Here is a 20312-nt window from a genome sequence, read left to right as displayed (position 1 = left end):
TAAGGTTCTGCAAGGCTGCTCTGGAAGGTTAGATCGCATGGGATCCAGGGAGAGCTATCCGACTGGATAAAGAATTGGCTTATAGAAGGAAGCAGAGGGTGATGGTGGAAGGCTGTTTTTCTGGACTAGAGGCCTGTGACTAGGGGTATGCCTCAGGTACATTAAAGTAGTTGTCTAGTTTAGAGATACAGTGTGAAAACAGGCCTACCAAGTCTACCCCTGTACGCTAGGGATAATTTACAGAAGCCAATTAACCTACACACCTGCACATCTTTGGAATGAAGGAAGAAACCGGAGCACCCGGAGAAAACCCACGCGGTCACAGGGAGAATGTACAAACTCCTTACAGACAGCACCCGTAGTCAGGATCGAACCCGGGTCTATGACGCTGTAAGGCAGCAACTCTACCGCTGTGCCATCGAGCTGGGTGGTATCATAGACAGTGAAGTTGATTATCAAAAATTACAGCAGCATCTTGATTAGTTGGGCAAGTGGGCTGAGGAGTGGATTAATGTTTAATGCAGATAAGTGTGAGGTGTTGCATTTTGTTGGCCTGAGTTATAGGGGTAGGTTAGGCAGGCTAGGAATTTATGCATTTGGAGTGCAGGAGGTTGAAGAGTGATCTCATAGAGGTGTATAAAATCATGAGGGTAGACAGGGTGAATGCACTAAGTCTTCTGCCCAGAGTGGGAATAGAAAAACCAAATAACTTAGGTTTAATGTGCAAGGGAAATATTTAATAGGAACCCGAGCAGTAACATTTTCCACACAGAGGGTGGTGGGTATATGGAACGAGCTGCCAGAGGAGGGAGTTGAGGCAAGTCCTATAGCAACATTTAAAAGTCATTTTGACAGGTACATGTTTTAGAAGGATATGGGCCAAATGAGGGCAGGTGGGACTAGTGTATTGGGTTATCTTGGTCGTCATGGGCAAGTTTGGGCTTAGGGCCTGTTTCTGCGCTGTATGACTCTAACAGCAACAGGAATGTTCACCCCAAGAATTTGTAAACTCAGGGTTCAGCATGTCAACATAGAGCAGTACAGCACAGCTACAGATACGCCCTCTAGTGGTGGCCATTTCCACCCTGGGAAAAAGGTTTTGACTGTTTATCCTATTTATGCCTCATAATTTTATATACTTCTGTCAAGTCTCCCCTCAACCTCTGACGTTCCAGAGAAAACAGTGCAAGTCTATGCAACCTCTCCCTGTAGCTGAAACCCTCTAATCCAGACAGCATTCCGGTAAATGTCCCACATTCCACCATTACAACCAAGCCTTTTCCAATGAGAGTACAGGGGGGTATGTCGGGTGAGGCACCAGGTCCACCGAAAGATGAGGTGCCAACCCAGAAAGCTGCAACATTTGCTGATTTGCTTTTCCCTTCATACAAGACTTTCCCTTCCACGCAAGAGAAGTCACAGAACAAATGAGGGCAAAATGGGACCAGTGCAGACATTTAGACTTTAGAGATACAGTGCAGAAACAGGCCCCTTGCCCACCAATTCCACACCGACTAGCGATTAAGGGTGAATCGGAGGAGTTGGCCATCGGCGCAGTACTGTCTGTTATGTGACCTTTAATTAGCGCTGGGAAATTGCCATTAATGTGCGATAGAGTAGCCTAGCAACTAAAGGTTGCCATTGCAACAGCTAGCCCAGCAACACCTGTTGCCCTGGAAACATACAGTACAGTTGTCGCATGTTTCCATACAGCTTGGACAAGGGGTATTCTATTTTCCCTTGTGATTTTCAGAATGCAACAGTGGGTTGGAAGCCGTTACGGTGTGGTCTGAGCTGGGATAGGTTATGTACCATGCTGACCCCCTCCTCAGTGTTGGGAAGGGGCTGACTTAGCTCTCCCTGTCCTGCAATGAGCCTGTCGTGTAGGGGGATAGTGGTCTGAATCAGTCCTCTCATCACTTAATGAGTTGCTGCTATGTTGGAGTGATCTTCAGTGACCTGCCACAATATCAGCATGAAAACATCCCTTCACCCCACCAAGTCCATACTGACCACCATACATCAACCCTGGACAGATCCCATTGTGTAGGAAGGATCGGCAGATGCTGGTTTAAACCGAAGATAGACACAAAACGCTGGAATAACTCAGCGGGTCAGCCAACATCTCTGAAGAAACGGAATAGGTGACGTTTCAGGTTGAGACACTTGTTCAGACCTCATTGCATTCTCTCCACATTCCATCTGTTCCCCCAGATTCAACCACTCACTCATAATTTAATGGCCATTTATGCTCCGCATTCCTATGTCTTTGGGCCATTGGGTGAAACTCGCACAATAACAGGGAGAATGTGCAAACTCCACACATAGCACCCGAGGTCAGGATTGAACTCTTGTCATACACCCCTGGTAGTGCACCCTCGTGCAACACTTGAAAGAATGGAAGCCTTTCATTTATACAGCAGCACCTTTTGCAACCTTGGCAGCCCAATGGGCTTCGCAGCCACTTACAAGAAGCAGTGGTTGAACAGTGAGATCCGTGAATTAGGATGGCACGGTGGCACAGTGGTAGCGCTACTGCATAACAGAGCCAGAGACCTGGGGTTGATTCTGACTACGGGAGCTGTCTGTTGGGCTTTCTCCCCGTGACCTGCGTAGGTTTTCTCCGAGATCTTCGGTTTCCTCCCACACTCCAAAGAGCTACAGGTTTGTAGGTTAACTAAACTAAACAAATTGGCTTGGTATAAATGTAAATTGTCCATAGTGTGAGTGAAGGGTAATGTTAATGTGTGGGGATCACTGGTCGGTGCGGACTCGGTGGGCCGAAGGGCCTGTTTCTGCGCTGTATTTCTAAACTAAACTTCAAAATTACATTGGAGTTAGTGACTATTGCATAGAAATTAGATTTCAAACACTTTTTGGTGCATAGATGGCCACTGTTTTTCTGCAAAAGCCAAATCTGTGATCACTTCAGCAAATTGTGAAAACGAGGCATCTTTGCTTTAAGAACTTACTCTTGCAGCTTACGTACAGAGGAGGGGCTTCTTACTGAGCTTGCAGATACTGTGCCCACTGCAACAGACTAGCGCTCTGAAAGTGTATTCTCCATGACAGCAACATGAGTAATGGGGAATCATGGAGAGTGAGCCATAACTCACTGGAGGAAGACTTAACTGAAGTGTCAGCTTCAGCAAGCCCTGTGCCACAGTTAACCTACTGCCACAGCAATCAAATTTGTGGAATTCTGCCACAGTAGGCAGTGGAGGCCAATTCACTGGATGAATTTAAAAAAAGAGTTGAATAGAGCTCTAGGGGCGAGCAGAAACCAAGGATATGGGGAGAAGGCAGGGACAGGTTACTGATTGTGGATGATCAGCCATGATGATCAGTTCTTAAAGCAAAGATGCCTCCATTCAAATGGCCTCCTCCTGCACCTATTTTCTATGATTCTATATTTTCTATATGTGATAGACAGCAGAATATTTTTCCTAGAAATGTGAAAGACAGCAGAGCATAGCTTTTTAAGGTCCGATGAGGAAAGTTTAAAGGTGATGTGCAGTGTGTCTTTAAAATAGTGTGGTAGGTACCTGGAATGTGGGACAGTCAGCATGGGTTTGTACGTGGGAGGTCATGTCTCACAAATCTGACTGAAGCTTTTGAAGACGTGACTAAAAAGGTCAATGAGGGCAGAGCTGTAGATGTTGTATATATATGGACTTCAGCAAAGCATTCGACAAGGTTCCACATGATAGGCTGCTCTGGAAGTTTAGATCGCTAGGGATCCAAGTAGAGATAGCCGAATGAATAGAAAATTGCCTTCATGCAAGGAAGCTGAGGGTGATGGTGGAAGGTTGCTTCTCGAACTGGAGGCTTGTGACTAGTGGTGTGCCTCAGGGTTCGGTGCTGGGCCCGTAACTGTTTGTTATCTACATCAATGATTTGGATGAGAATATACATGGCAAGATTAGCAGGTTTACTGATGATACAAAAGTGGGTGATTTTGCAGACAGTGAAGATGGTTGTGAACGATTGCAGCAGGATCTTGATTGATTGGCCAGGTGGGCTGAGGAATTGTTGATGGAATTTCATACAGAGAAATGTGAGGTGTTGCATTTTGGGAAGTCTAAAATGGGCAGGACCTACACAGTGAATGGTCGGGCTCTGGGAAGTGTTGTAGAGCAGAGGGATTGAGGAGTGCAGGTGCATGGTTCCTTGAAGGTCGAGTCGCAGGTAGGTAGGTAGGGTGGTCAAAAAGGCATTTGGCACATTGGCCTTAATCAGTCAGTGCATATCTTTAAGGCAGAGCTCTTGATTAGAACAGGTATCAAGGGTTATGGGGAGAAGGCAGGAAAATGGGATAAGGTGGCCACGAGTGAATGGCAGAGTAATTCGATGGGTCGAATAACCTAATTGTACTCCTATAACGTGGGAACTTGTGAAGTCAGAACATTGTGTATAAAAGTTGGGACCTCACGTTGCAGTTGTATAAGACATTGGTGAGGCCGCATTTAGAGTATTGTGGTCAGTTCTGGGCACCATGTTATGGAAAAACTGGAAAGGGTACAGAGAAGATTTACAAGGATGTTGCCTGGGCTAGAGGGTCTGAGCTATAGGGAGAGGTTGAGCAGGTTAGGACTCTATTCTTTGGAGCGCAGGAGGATGAGGGGGTGATCTTATTGAGGTGTATCGAATCATGAGAGGAATAAATCGGGTAGATGCACAAAGTCTCTTGCCCAGAGTAGGTGAATCGAGGACCAGAGAGCATAGGTTTAAGGGGAAAAGATTTAATAGGAATCTATTTTCACACAAAGGGTGGTGGGTGTATGGAACAAGCTGCCAGAGGAGGTAGTTGAGGCAGGGACTATCCCAACGTTTGAGAAACAGTTAGACAGGTACGTGGATAGGACAGGTTTGGAGGGATATGGACCAAACGCGGGCAGGTGGGACTAGGGTAGCTGGGACTTGTTGGCCGGTGTGGGCAAGTTGGGCCGATGGGCCTGTTTCCACACTATATCACTCTATGACTATGACTTTCAACTGACGTCAACTACGAACCTATTGCACCCCTCCCAACCCTTCCGAATTTGGCGGAAAGTTTCCACTTTCTTATTTCATTTCCGCCATTCTGATTTTTGTCTCCAATTTTTCTGCAGAACAGTCGGTAATTGCAATTTGTCAATTGAGGTCGTTAGGGTTTCCGCGAGAAATCCCCCACACCCTGGAAGTCTCCCCGAAAATGTGGCACTTAGGCTGGGCAAGGCAGCCAATCTTGACCTCATCGGGACTTCCATGGCCAATTTGTCAATTCGGCCGCAAGAGGTCACTAAGAGTTCCGCGAGAAATCCCCCCTCCCTGGAAGTCTCCCCGAAAATGTGGCACCTAGGCTGGGCAAGGATGCCAATCTGGACCTCATCGGGACTTCCATGGACGATCGGTGGGTTGAATTTGCCACCTGCGGCCGGGGCTCTGGAACTCCAGCCCAGCTGGAGCCAGCACATTTATTCCCATAGCTGTCTTCCTTGGCCAGCTGGATAAACCAGCAAAGTGCCAGATAATCAGTGGTGGAACTGTAATGAGTAAATGTTAAATTTAAGTACAAGATTATATAACCATATTAATTAATCAAGACGGGGTTAAAATATAAAACACAGCAGAATTACCACATTTTTGGGCTGATTATCAATTAATGTGCGAATTTACTTCACAAGTACTTCCGTATGCTTAGTCGAGTCGCATGTATCAACTCTTTCTTCATAACTTAATCATATATTTTATGACTGTTCTTTTATTCAATACCAAGAGAATTGGGATGTGTAAGGAAAAAGCAAAATAGAAAAAACAAAACAAAACAATTTTTTCTTTGCGTTGCAAAAAGTAACTCGGTTCAATAGCCTTTCTATAAATAGCAGAGTATACTCATGATAGGCCCGACATTGTACATGTAGTCCAAGAACTACAGACTGTTGGAAATAATAGTCGATTTTCACACATGAATGTAGCGCAATACGTATGCGCATTTGCCCTACATACCTTTCTTTTGCTGAAAAGTTGCATTACGTGCCATATTTGAATTTTGGTGTGAAATTTTGAATTTTGGACATCAAAATTATGAATTTGTAAAATCAAATGTTGGGAGGTCTGCTACTGACTCTCAGTTATCTGGACTATGTTCCCACACTGCCTCTTGCCTTGGTGAATGTGTTTTCCCCCTTCTGTCATAGATGGATCCCTCACACATGGCTCATCTGTGTCCTGTAGTTCTGCTCTTGCTCTCTCTTCCCCCCAGATGCAACAAGGACAGAGTTCCCCTGGACCTCACCATTCATCCACCAGCCTCCGCATCCAACACTTCATCCTCCGACATTTACATCACCTGCAATATCATCCCACCACTAATCACATCCCTGAAGCACACCACGAGTCACATGCCTCCAGTCCAAAAACTACCTTCCATCAGCACCCTCTGCTTCCTTCCATGAAGACAATTTTCTATCCCGTTGGCTAGTTCTTCCTTGATCCCATGCGATCTAATCATCCAGACCAGCCTGCAATGCAGAACCTTATCGAATACCTAGCTGAAATCCATATAGACAACGTCAGTGGCTCTGCCCTCATCAACCTTTGTGGTTACATCTTCAAAAGACTCATATTTGTGAGATACGGTCTCGCACGTACAGATCCATGCTGTTTTTTTCTGATCAGCCACTGTCTATCTAAATGCAAATAAATCTTATCCCTCAGATCTTATCCACTGATGTTAGGCTCACTGGTCTATAGTTCCCAGGCTCTTCCTTGCAGCCCTTCTTCAATAGAGGCAACAGCATTAGCCATCCTCCAATATTCCCTCGCCTGTGTAGGGCCCTCTGCATATTGCCTGAGGAAATGTTCCTGAACACATTTGATAAATTCCACCCCTAAGTCGCCAGGCATGGTGGCGTAGCGGTAAAACTGCTGCCTTACAGCGGGAGAGACCTGGGTTCAATCCTGACTACAGTTGCTGTCTGTACAGAGTTTGTACATTCTTCTTGTGACCGGGTGCTCCAGTTTCCTCCCACATTCCAAACGCGTGCAGGTTTGTAGGCTAAGACCTTTGCACTATGACAGTCCCAGCCCCAGAAAATGACAACCTTATTAGTCCTGCAGTTGCCTGCATTCTCCTAGCATATTTGCTCTTCTAATTCCTGTTGACTATTTGGGGCCCTGTAGTAAACATCCAACAAGGTGATCATCCCTTTCTTATTTCTCAACTCCACCCATATGGCCTCACTGGACAAACCATCAGTAATGTCATCTCGGACTACTGTCGTGACATTCTCCTTAATCAGTACATGAACATCAACTACTCTTTTACCATCACTTCTATCTCTCCTGTAGCACCTGTACCCTAGAACATAGAGCTGCCAGTCCCGCCCATCTCTTAACCAGGTTTCTGTAATGGTTACAACATCCCAGTCGCACGTACCTAACCATGACCTAAGTTCATTTGCTTTACCATCAAGCCTCTTATCAATGTTTGCTGGATTGTGGTCCTTGAAAATTGGATTTTTGGACCTTTGAAAGTCCTTGAAAAGTCCTTGAATTTTTTGCTGTTCCAAGTGTATGAACCCTGGTTATGCCACCGACTTCCAATTTTTTAAAAACAGCGTCCATTCATCATTTCCCTCTGACTCCCATCACCAAACCAATTTTGGATCCAGTTAGCCAGCCTGCATTGGTATCCGTGTGCCTTAAATCTTTGGATCAGGTTACCCTGCAGGACTTTGTCCAATGCCTTGGTGAAGTTCATACAGACAACATCTGCTGCCTTGCCTTATCAATCTTCTTGTTTGCCTCCTCAATGGGCAGATGGCAGGAGAACGTGGTTAAGAGGGAAAGATAGATCAGCCGTGATTAAATAGCGGAATAGACTTGATGGGCCAAATGGCCTAATTCTTCTCCTATCATACTTATGAACATGAACAATCCAGCTTCTGTATTAAATGACCTGATTGATAAAGGCTAGTGGGGCAAATGTAGTTTTCGCTACCCTGTCCACGCTTGATGCCACTCCCAGGGAACAATGCAATGGTTTTCTCGATCCCACTGGTGTGCAACACTCCCCAAGCCTCTGCCATTCACTTTCAAAGAACTACTCTGGTTTGACTTACCTAAATGAAACACTTCGCACTTATCTGAATTAAGCTCCATTTGCCTTTCATTGGCCCACTTACCCCACTGAGCAAGATCCTGATATAATTCTTAATAATCTTCTTCACTATCTATGGTTTCACCTATTATAGTATCATCAGCAAACTTACTAATCATACCTTATACATTCTCATCCAAATCGTTGATATGGATGACAAACAGCAAAGGGCCCAGCTCCGATCCCTAATGCACACCACTGGTTACGTGACTCTAGTCAGAGAAATAACGTTCCTCCATCACTCTCTTCTTTCTAACATCAAGCTAATTATGTACCCAATTTACTCACTCCCCAGGACCACACGTGTAACCATCCAGAGCAGCCTACTATGCGAAACCTTATTAAAGGCTTTGATATGGCCCACATGGACCACATCTACCACCCTGACTTGGTTAGTCTACAACCTTCTTGGTTGATTCTTCAAGAAACTCAGTTGAATTTGTGACACTCAATCACACAAGTTGACTATCAAAGTTGTGCTGACTATCTCTAATCAACCCCTCTGTTTCCAAATTTATACATGTCTTATCCATCAGAATCCCCTCCAGTACTTTACCTACCACTAATGTCAAGCTTGCAAATGCCTACTTAGATGGGCACTGGTCTTTTCAGCTGCTATTCTCTCTCTGGTTACTCTTTTTCCCTTAATCATAGTCACAGAGTGATACAGTGTGGAAACAGGCCCTTCAGCCCAACTTGCCCACACTGGCCAACACTTCCCAGCGACACTAGTCCCACCTGTCCGCGTTTGGTCCATATCCCTCCAGACCTGGCATATCCATGTACCTGTTTAACTGTTTCTTAAACATTGGGATAGTCCCAGCCTCAACTACCTCCTCCGGCAGCTTGTTCCAAACATCCACCAGCCTTTGTGTGAAAAAGTTACCCCTCAGATTCCTATTAAATCTTTTCCCCTTCACCTTGAACCTATGTCCTCTGGGCCTCGATTCCCCTACTCTGGGCAAGAGATTCTGTGCATCTACCCGATTTATTCCTCTCATGATTTTATACACCTCTATAAGATCACCTCTCATCCTCCTGCGCCTCAAGGAATAGAGACCCAGCCTACTCAACCTCTTCCTACAGACCCTCTAGTCCTGGCAACATCCTCGTAAATCTTCAGTTCCCTTTCCAGCTTGAATTTTCTCTGTACCCTTTCCATCTTAATTTCCATAAAATCTCTTTGGATTCCCTTTGATCTTTTCTCCCAAAGCTATCTCTTGTCTCTTTTTGCTCTCCTGATATCCTTCTAAAGTATATCCCTGCATCCCCTTTACTCCAGGGATTCACCTGATTCCAGCTTCTTGCATCCTTGCCTCCTTTATCTCAACAAAGTCTCGATATCTCTGGTCATCCAAGATTCCCTACTACTGCCTGCATTGCCATTTCACTCTAACATGCAGACCTAATTCTCACTTTTACAAACCTTGCCAGGCATCCCTTTGCCTGCAAACCATTTCCTCCAATCAACCTGTGCAAGATCCTGTCTAATCTCATCAATATTTGCCTGGCCCCAATTTACACCTTTATCTTGTTATCCAGTTCTGTGTTTTTCCATAACTATTTAATAACTAATAGAACTGTAGTCACTGGTCCCAAAGTGCTCCCCCACTGACACCTCAGTCACTTGCCTTGCCCCATTTCACAAGATTGGTCAAGACTTGCCGCCTCCAGCTCGACGCCCATGTTTTAACCCATACTCCCTACCACAGCCACGTCTGTTTTCTCGGTGAGCCATTCTACATTTCTTTGATCATTGTCTGCTTTTATCTGTCGTTTTTTCACCTTGCCTTTCCATATCTCCACATGAGTTTAGAAGAATGAGGGGGGACGTCATTGAACCATACAAAATAGTGAAAGGCTTGCATAGAGTGGATGTGGAGAGGATGTTTCCACTAGTGGGAGAGTCTAGGGCCAGAGGTCATAGACTCAGAATAAAGAGGCCAAGTCGGATGATATTTTTAAGGCAGAGATAGCTAGAATCCTGATTAGTACAGGTGCCAGAGGTTATGGGGAGAAGGTAGGAGAATGGGGTTAGGAGCGCTGGATAAATCAGCCATGATTGAATGGCGGATAGACTTGATGGGCAGAATGACCTAATTCTACTCCTATCACTTATGATCTCGAGTCTCCCTCTCTCCTGACTTTCAGACTGAAGAAGGGACTCGACCCGAAATGTCACCCATTCCTTCTCTCCAAAGATGCTGCCTGTCCCGCTGAGTTACTCCAGCATTGTGTGTCTATCTTCGGTGTAAACCAGCATCTGCAGTTCCTTCCTACAGAGAACCTTCTGTCTGGGGACAACCTATTGTCTGGGGAAACTCCCTGAACACACTCATCTAATTCTACCTCATCTAAGCCATTAACACTATTGCGCTCCTAGTCTATATTCAAAAAGTTTGAATCCCCAACTATTATTACCATACTATCATTGCAACTCTCTGCAATCTCCTGCATATTAGTTGCCCTAATCCTCGTTGACTATTTAGGGCCTTTTGCACAATGCCAAAATGTGAAATCCCCTATATATTATAGTACTATCCTCTTGGTTTTTGTCAGCTCCACCTATAAAGCCTCACTGGATGAACCCTCTGTAATTTCATCTCGGATCACTGCTGCGATGTTCTCCTTAATCAAATACAACTCCCCCTCCCTTTCCTCCACCTTTATCCTCTCTGTAGCTGGAACATTGAGTGCCGGCACTGTACTCTCTTAACCATGTTTCTGTAAGGTCAGAAATATCCCAATCCCACGCACCTACCCATGCCGTGAGTTTACCTGTCTTACATGACAGGCATCTTACATTGAAATAAATGCAATTGAACCAAACAGTCTTTCCTCACTCCACCTGTCCTGTCTACTGAATGTGCGATCATTGACTTGTATATCAACTTCCAGCCTCTCAAATGCTTCACAGTTGTTTTGCATCCCACTCCACCCCCTCCCGCCCCCTGGCAATCCAGTGTAAAGTCCCCCTAGTAGGTCAAGCAAACCTACCTGCCAGGAAGCTTATATCTAGTCTGAAGAAGAGTCTTGTGCTGAAACATCACCCATCCATGTTCTTCAGGGATACTGCCTGGCCTGCTGCGTTACTCCTGCATTTTGTGCCCTTTTGTGTGTTAACCAGCATTTGCAGCTCTTTATTTAGTTTAGTTTAATTTAGAGATACAGCGTGGAAACAGGCCCTCTGACCCACCGAGTCTGCGTCGACCAGCTTTGTGTCATCCGCAAACTTGGAGATGTCCCATTTTATTTCCTCGTCTAAATCGTTAATATATATTGTAAATAACTGGGGTCCCAGCACTGAGCCTTGCGGCACCCCACTAGTCACTGCCTACTATTCTGAAAAGGACCCATTAATTCCTACTCATTGCTCCTGTCTGCCAACCAGTTCCCTATCCATGTCAATACCCTACCCCCAATACCATGTACTCTAATTTTGCACACTAATCTCTTGTGTGGGATCTTATCAAAGGCTTTTTGAAAGTCCAGATACACCACATCCACTGGCTCGCCCTTATCCATTCTATTTGTTATATCCTCAAAAAATTCCAGAAGATTAGTCAAGCATGATTTCCCCTTAATAATTCCATGCTGACTTTGCTCAATCCTATCACTGCTTTCCAGATGCGCTGCTGTAACATCTTTAACAATTGACTCAAGCATCTTCCCCACTACCGATGTAAGGCTAACTGGTCTATAATTTCCCGTTTTCTCCCTCTCTCCTTTCTTGAAAAGTGGGGTTACATTGGCTTCCCTCCAGTCCACAGGAACTGATCCAGAGTCTAGATAACATTGGCAAATGATCACCAATGCATCCATGATTTCTAAGGCCACCTCCTCGAGTACTCTGGGATGCAGACCATCAGGCCTGGGGATTTATCGGCCTTCAGTCCCAACAGTTTACCTCACACCATTTCCTGACAAATGTGGATTTGCTTCACTTCCTCCCTCCCACTAGATCCTTGGTCCCCTAGTATTTCTGGGAGATTGTTTGTGTTTTCCTCAGTGAAGACAGAACCAAAGTACTCGTTTAACTGTTCTGCCATTTTTTTGTTTCCCATTGTAAATTCACCTGTCTCCTAATAAGGGACCTACATTTGTCTTCACTAATCTTTTCCTTTTTACATATCTAAAGAAGCTTTTAGAGTCCGTTTTCATATTCCCCGCAGGTTTTCGTTCATGCTCCTTTATCCCCCTCTTAATTAACCCCTTTGTCCGCCTCTGTTGACTTCTAAATTTCTCCCAGTCTACCGGTTTGCTGCATCTTCTGGCCAATTTATATGCCTTTTCCTTGGATTTAACTTTCTACAAAGACTTCTCAAGTCAGCAGCATCTATAGAAAGAGATGTAGTTCAAGGTTCAGAACTGGGATCCTTCAACAGAACTGGCAGGTGACTGATTTCATTCTGGGATCCGTTAATTTTTACGACAACCTCGTCTTGGAATAATGGAGCACACCATCCACCCTCCTAAACAATCACTGTTTCCATCTGCTACATTCGGTGGCTACAGTCTGCATCATCTATTATGCACATGACGCCTATTTGCCCAGATCACTCAGGCAGCATCTGTCACCCCATGTGTACTAGCACCAAGGGCAGGGCAGCAAACACATGGAAACATCAAGTGCAGGTTCCCCTTCACCACATCCACGTTCAACATCCTGACCTGGAAATATATCACTAGTTCTTCAATGTCACTGGAACTAAATGCTGGAACTCCCAACAGCCCTGTTAGGAGCTCCTTGAACAGAAGTATTGTCTCGCCATAACTTTCTCAATGGTAATTAGGAGCAGGCAATGATTGCCATCCCTTCACACATTCTGTCAATGAACACAAGGAGATCGCAGTCACATTTACCCAATGCTCACTGCTCTGGTTCAGCTTCCGCTCTTAGTTCGGCCAGGGCTGTGGGCTTGTGACCTTTGGCTGAGCGGTTCTGCTTTGTTCGGGAGATCCATTCTCTCTTGTTTTCCCCTCACAGTTTTTCCACTTTCTTCTTGCAGACAAAATAGAAGATGAGCTGGAAATGCACACGGTCTGCCATCGGCCTGAAGACTTGGGACAGCTGCAGGCACAGACCAACTTCACCAGGGGAGAGATCCAGGTGCTGTACAGAGGATTCAAGAACGTAAGTGTGCCTCGTATACACTGCAGCAGTGTGTTCTCCCCACAGGAGGCAGGCTGGGTTTAATTTAGCTGAAGGGTCATACACTTATGTTGCAAATCACATTGAGGGACAGCTTGTTGATGGGGAGAGTGAGGAGAAGCTGGACTTCTGTGTGCTTCAACCACTGGGGAAGCTCAGTGCAGTGGGGGTCAAGTCTCAGGGGAGAGAGCAGAGGATGGTGATCAGGCCACAGTTTGAACAACTCAAGCCAATGTCTTTGGTGGCATTAGCACTGGTGTTACCATTGGTGAGATAGAGAGAATGTACATTGCCTCGGCTCCGAACCATTATGACAGCGATTACCACAGCAGAGAGCAGGGTTCTCACGCCAGGGAAGTACTGAGCTAGCCCTGCACCTCAGGCACCGCACTTCCCACAACGTACTGGTGAGTAATGAACCAGACTAACACAGGAACAGGCTGTCCAGCCCACGCTGCCCATGCCTATTTATACAATACCATTTACCTCCCCCGAGATTCCCACGCACCACTCCCTCCCACCTAGTTCTACGCCTCACCTACACACGAGGGACCCCAGCATTAACTCACCAACCCACATGCCTTTGGGACATCGGAGGAAACGGGAGCACCCTAAGGAAACCCACGCAGTCACAGGGAGAACGTGCAAACACGGTACCAGAGGTCTGAATCAAACCCGGGTCTCTGGACTGTGGGATAGTGGCTCCACTGTCGAATCCTTCACAGAAACCATAGACCATCCTTTTTCTCCACACCCTACTCTCTGCCGGTGTGTATTCTAAGATGCAGTGACAAGGAGTTGCACGGCACGTGGTGTGTCATTTATTTGCTAGGGCCATCCATGGTGAGGCGGTTGAATTTCCTCTCCCTGTTGTGAGGGGGGGGGGAAGAGGGGTGGGAGTGAGGGGGGGGGGGGGGGTGGGATGGTAGATCCACAACCACCCTTGCTCTTAATTCTCTTTTCTTTCCAGGAATGTCCCAGTGGAGTTGTTAGCGAGGATACTTTTAAACAAATATACTCTCAGTTCTTTCCACATGGAGGTGAGTGGCATAAGATGATCCATCCATCATGTTGTTATCACTCACTGCCAGAGTAGCTGGTGAAGTTCAGGAGACATTTCGGCAGGCACTTGAGTAGACACGGCATAGAAAGACTAGATAGGCAATAAGGTTGGTATGAACTTGGACGGACTGGAACTTTGTTTTGCAGTTTAGGAGGCTAAGGGATGACTTTATTGGGGCATATAAGACTGTGAGGAACATGGGTAAAATGAACACTTGCCGTCTTTTTCCAGGGTAGAGGATTCTCAAATACTGGAGGGCATAGGGTTAAGCTGAGAGGAGCGAGATTTAAGAGGGACCTCGGGGAAAGCCCTTCCAAGGCCTCCACATTCTTCCCGTGAGACAACAACCTAAACTGCAGTTAGTAATGGAAATACAGCCCCATCAGAGTTTTTACAGCACGGTGCAGCGGTAGAGTTGCTGCCTCACAGTGCTAGAGACCTTGGTTCCATCCTAACCACAGGTGCTGTCTGTACAGAGTTTGTACGCTCTTTCCCCGGGTGCTCCGGTTTCCTCCCACGTCCCAAAGACGTACAGGTTTGTGGGTTAACTGGCTTGGTAACATTGTAAATTGTCCCTAGCGTGTGTAGAATAGTGTAAGTGTACGAAGAACAGTGGTCGGCACGGAGTCAGTGAGCCGAAGGGCCTGTTTCCATGCTGTATCTAAACTAAACTAAAGTGGCATCATGGCTTCCTGACTCAATGCCCTGAACATCATATCCATAGTATCCTCCAGGATATTTGAAATTAGCCCATCAAATTTGTTTTGGCTATTTGCAGCCTCTTTCCTTCTCCCCCCCCCTCCCCCCCCCCGGTAATTGGTTGAACATTTACCATTTCCTTCATTCCCCGACTAATTCCTCAGTCTCACTGTCCACACTCATCCTTCTTATTTATCCATTGAAGTCCTTGCTCTTTTTTTTGATAATACCACTTTTCTCTCATAATCAAATTTTTTCCCTCCTTATTTGCCTTTTAGTGCTCCAGTCTATCACTAGCCGTGCCATTTTATGAGCTCTAGATTTAAATTGAATGTTTTCCTTGACCTCCTTTGTTAACCACAGATAGCTCATCTTTCTCACTGATACTCTTTCTGATTAGGATAAATTCCATCAAGCATTTTGCTCAAACATCTGTCATTACTTATTTACTCTATCCCTTAAGGTACCTCCTCTGGAAACTCCAGACCGTTTTTCTTTCGTACCTTTACAATTGGCCTTATTTTGGAGAACCCTGGAGAATAAGGTGAATGAACACAGACATAATGACGAGCAGCTGAGAAATGGTATGCAGGCGCAGACTGGTGTACATTAATGAAATTAGTTATAGATCAGAACTCACTGGCCAAGCCCTCATTTCTCGAGACTGTCTCTGAAACCCGCCTGCTGAACAAATGTTAGACTTGCATTCCAACATTTCTTCACATCAAGTGGTGTTAATTGTTGTCACAACACAGCTGTGAAGTGATGGGAGCTTGCTGCTGCATTTGCCATATGGTGTAAGGTGACACTGATAGCTACAGAGTGAAGCACAGAACAGAATAAGGATGAGAGGGGATCTTATCGAAACGTATAAGATTATTAAGGGCTTGGACACGTTAGAGGCAGGAAACATGTTCCCAATGTTGGGGGAGTCCAGAACAAGGGGCCACAGTTTAAGAATAAGGGGTAGGCCATTTAGAACGGAGATGAGGAAAAACTTTTTCAGTCAGAGAGTTGTGAATCTGTGGAATTCTCTGCCTCAGAAGGCAGTGGAGGCCAATTCTCTGAATGCATTCAAGAGAGAGCTAGATAGAGCTCTTAAGGATAGCGGAGTCAAGGGGTATGGGGAGAAGGCAGGAACGGGGTACTAATTGAGAATGATTAGCCATGATCACATTGAATGGCAGTGCTGGCTCGAAGGGCCAAATGGCCTCCTCCTGCACCTATTGTCTATTGTCTATAGAATGGTTAAAATGACTGGTGAATTCTCAGAACTCCTTGATGTTGTCAGGAAGTATATAGCCATGGACTGTAATTAATTAAATGGCAATAGGTATGGACTAAGGTGTATAAAGATTACAACAGTTACAGACTATTTGAAGTCTCGAGTTACAATCCACAAGTGTAGCTGTGGAATTTGAATTTTGTTCAGAATAATCTAGAATTTAAAAATATGTCAATTCCAATGGTCACTGGTAGCAGTGACCATGAAATAACCAGAATGGTGGAGAAAGCTATCATGTTGACTAACATCTTTTAGCAAAGCTACCATCTATCAATCCAGATTCATTAGCCCCGCACTGCCTGTTTCGATCTCCTTCCCAAAATCCATGAGCAGCAAGTGCCTTGGTAGACCCCTCGGGTTCTGTTTGCTCCTGCCCCACCAAACTAACTACCAAGTACATAGATTCTATCTTGTGCCCCTTGTCCAGTTTCTCCTGACCTACACTTCACAGCCTCTTCACCACTTCAATAACTTATCATTCCTCGACCACCATCGTCTCAGCTTTACAAACTCCCTTTACACCACTATTCCCAAATCAGGAAGGCCTCAGAGCCTTCTGGTACTTCCTTGAACAGAAACCCAATCAGTACTCTTCAACTAACGCTCTCTTCCGCATGTCCTCACCCTTAACAACTTCTCTTTTGACTCCTCTCACATTCTTCAAATCAACGATGTAGCCATGGTCACTTGCATGGGCCGCTGCTATCCCAGTTGGTTTCCTCAAACAGTTCTTGTTCCAAACATACCCCAGACTATTTATTGACTGCCATCTCCTATAAACCTATCAACTCCCACAATTACCTTGGCCAGACCTCCCCCCCCCCCCCCCCCCCCTCCCCACCCTGTCTCTTGTACATGAACGCCATCCCTTACACTCAATATCTCTGTCTTGGTTCCCAAGATGAGGTTTTCCACCCGAGCACAGCTGAAATGAGGTGCCAAACAAGCAGAATGTCCTGGATGGTGTCAAGCTTCTTCAGAGTTGTTGGACGCCACTCATCCTGTCAAGTGGAGAGTACTCCTTACTCCCCTTGCAGATGGTGGAAAGACCTTGCGGTGTCAGGGAGTGAGTCACGCCTCATACAATACCCAGCCAGTTCTTGTAGCCATAGCATTTCTGCAGCCGGTGCAGGTGAGTCTGTGACACTGGTGACACTGAGGCACTCAGTCATGGCAATGCCACTGACTCCCGCTGTTGGACATGCTCATTGCCTGCCATTCTGGAGGTGCAGAACTTTGTTGCCACTGATCAGCTGATGTCTGAATGTTGTCCCAGTCCTCTTTCATGAAGGTGTGGGCTGCTGCATTTGATCAGGAGATGTGAATGAAAAGGAACAATCAGCAAACATCACCACCTCTGACCTTCTGCTAAAGGGAGGTCACAGATGAAGCAGCTGAAGATGGCTGGGTTGTGGACACTGTGCTGGGGAACTCCTGTAGTGATGTCCAGTGTGAATGGCCTCCAACACCCACTGCCATCTTCCTATGTGATTCCCACCATTGGAGCATTTTCCTCTTGAAGGATATTGAGCCATTCAAGCAATCGACTTGACTTGGATCAGCCATGATCACAGTGAATGACAGCGCAGGTCCAGAGGGCTGAAACAATACAGTGAGAGAACTCAATCAGCCAAGGACCACCGGATCTCCTGGTTGCTCGCCATTTTGAGTCCCCTTCCCATTCCCATACTGACCTTTCTGTCTTGGGCCTCCTCCATTGCCAGTGTGAGGCCACAAGCAAACTGGAGGAACAGAACCTCATCATTTGCTTGGGTGGCTGACAACCCAGCGGTATGAATGTTGAAATCTCACATTTTAGGTAACTTTTACATACTTTTCCCTCCCCTCCCCCCACCCTCTTCCCCCCGCCCTCCCCCTTGCCCCCCCTTGCACCACTAATATTTGGTGAACCAGTTCCACACTTCCCAACGATATATCCCTCTTGGGATCACCTGTCCCGAGACACCAATCAGCCTATCAGGGAACCTCCCTGCCTGAGGTTATCAGTTGCCGGCCCTGGTTTGTCCTGGTCTTTTCTTGCTTCTAGTTCCCTTTCCCCCACATTCAGTCTGAAGAAGGATCCCGACTCAAAACATCACCGATCCATGTTCTCCAGAGATGCTGCCTTACCCGCTGAGTTACTCCAGCATTTTGTGCCTATCTTTGGTATAAACCAGCATCTGCAGTTCCTTTTTATTATATTATAATGTTGCAGTGAGAGAAGTGACAGCACAGCGGATCCAGAAGGCAGATCACTGCCACCTTCTCACATCCATCTAGGGATGGGATAAATGCTGGGCTTGTCAGCGATGCCCTAATGCCAAGGATGAAAATATTTTTTAAATGCTGAGAACTGGGAAGTCATGCTGGAATTTGTATAAAACACCAGTCTGATAACACTGAGCAATGCTCACCATATTACTGCACAGAATTAATTGGAGAGAGAGCAGACGAGATTTCCCAGAATGTTGTAGGAAGGATCTGCAGATGCTGGTTTACCGAAGATGGGTCTACACCCGAAATGTCATCCATTCCTTCTCTCCAGAGATGCTGCCTGACCCTCTGAGTTACTTCAGCATATTGTGTCTGTATTTGGCATCTGCAGTTCCTCTCCACACAGAGTAAGGGTCATGTGGGCTTTGTGCAGCCACACTGTCCGCTGGGGAAGACAGTCACCTCTGCCCAGTGGCCATCTCACTGCAGGTGTGGCAGCTGGGCAGCAGTGGGGCAATCAACTTTACTCTTTGACCTTGCCCTGTATCTTGCATCTGCTTCTGTCTACACTGGACTGCTGTGTGCCCTTGGAACTCAGCACCTGTGGGAGGCTGCTTCACATGGCAAGGGGAGAGTGTCCATGCATGTAGATAGCGCCAGTGTGCCCTGGGACCGCAGCCAGACTCCAGGTAACGGGGCACCATCACAGGCAAAGCTAACCTCTTCCTGGGGTGGAGACAACCTCACTGTCCATACCATCACACTGTCCACACGTCCGTCTCACTGCCCACACCATCACACTGCCCGCACCATCTCGCTGCCCACACTGTCCATCTCTGCCCACACTGTCCGTCGCACTGTCCATCTCACTGTCCATCTCACTGCCCACACTGTCCGTCTCACTGCCCACACCGTCTCACTGCCCACACCGTCTGTCTCACTGCCCACACTGTCTCACTGCCCACACTGTCTCACTGCCCACACTGTCTCACTGCCCACACTGTCTCACTGCCCACACTGTCTCACTGCCCACACTGTCTCACTGCCCACACTGTCTCACTGCCCACACTGTCTCACTGCCCACACTGTCTCACTGCCCACACTATCTGTCTCACTGCTCACACCGTCTCACTGCCCACACTGTCCGTCTCACTGCCCACACCGTCTCACTGCCCACACCGTCTGTCACTGTCAAGATCACACTACCTACACCGTCTGTTTCTTTCCCACCCACATTATCCGTTTCTCTGCCCACAAGGTCCATCTGACTGCCTACATCCTCTGTCTCACCGCCCTCTCTGGCAGTGTTGCTGCCCAGAACAACACACTCAGAAATTGACCTTTTGCCAATGATGTCTGTGTCGAACATGATGCCCATCTAATTTCCTTGCCTGCACATGCCCCATACCCTGCATATCCATATATCTATCTAAAAGCTTCTTAAACACCACTGTAGTATCTGTCTCCATCTCTGCCCCTGTCAGCACCTTCCAGGCTGCCATCCAATTCTGCCTTTACAAACAAAACTATTTTGCCCTTCACATCTCCTTTAAACGTTTCCTCTCTGATTTTAAAGCTACATCCTCCCGTCTTTGACATTTCCCCCATTGGGAAAAGGTTCCAACAGTCTACAATTTCTATGCCTCACAATTCAACATGCTTCTGTCAGGTCACCCCTCAACCCCACCCCCCAGCACTCCAGAAATAAACAGTCCACGTTAATCCCCTCAAATCCAGGTAGCATTCTGGTAAACCT

The 20312-nt window shown here is 46.4% G+C and overlaps 1 protein-coding gene across 1 annotated transcript in view; it reads left to right on the top strand.

Annotated features, from left to right (window-relative positions):
- LOC144600233 (A-type potassium channel modulatory protein KCNIP1-like) overlaps nucleotides 1–20312 on the top strand; it is a 73069-nt gene that overhangs the window by 16589 nt on the left and 36168 nt on the right. The window contains exons 2-3 of the mRNA XM_078411781.1: nucleotides 13153–13277; nucleotides 14266–14335. Coding sequence (XP_078267907.1) covers nucleotides 13153–13277; nucleotides 14266–14335 — 195 coding nt within the window. The remainder of the gene's footprint in view (nucleotides 1–13152; nucleotides 13278–14265; nucleotides 14336–20312) is intronic.

Source organism: Rhinoraja longicauda, chromosome 14 (genome assembly GCF_053455715.1).
Source record: "Rhinoraja longicauda isolate Sanriku21f chromosome 14, sRhiLon1.1, whole genome shotgun sequence".
Lineage (NCBI taxonomy): Eukaryota > Metazoa > Chordata > Chondrichthyes > Rajiformes > Arhynchobatidae > Rhinoraja > Rhinoraja longicauda.
This window is presented reverse-complemented; position numbering and strand designations above follow the sequence as displayed.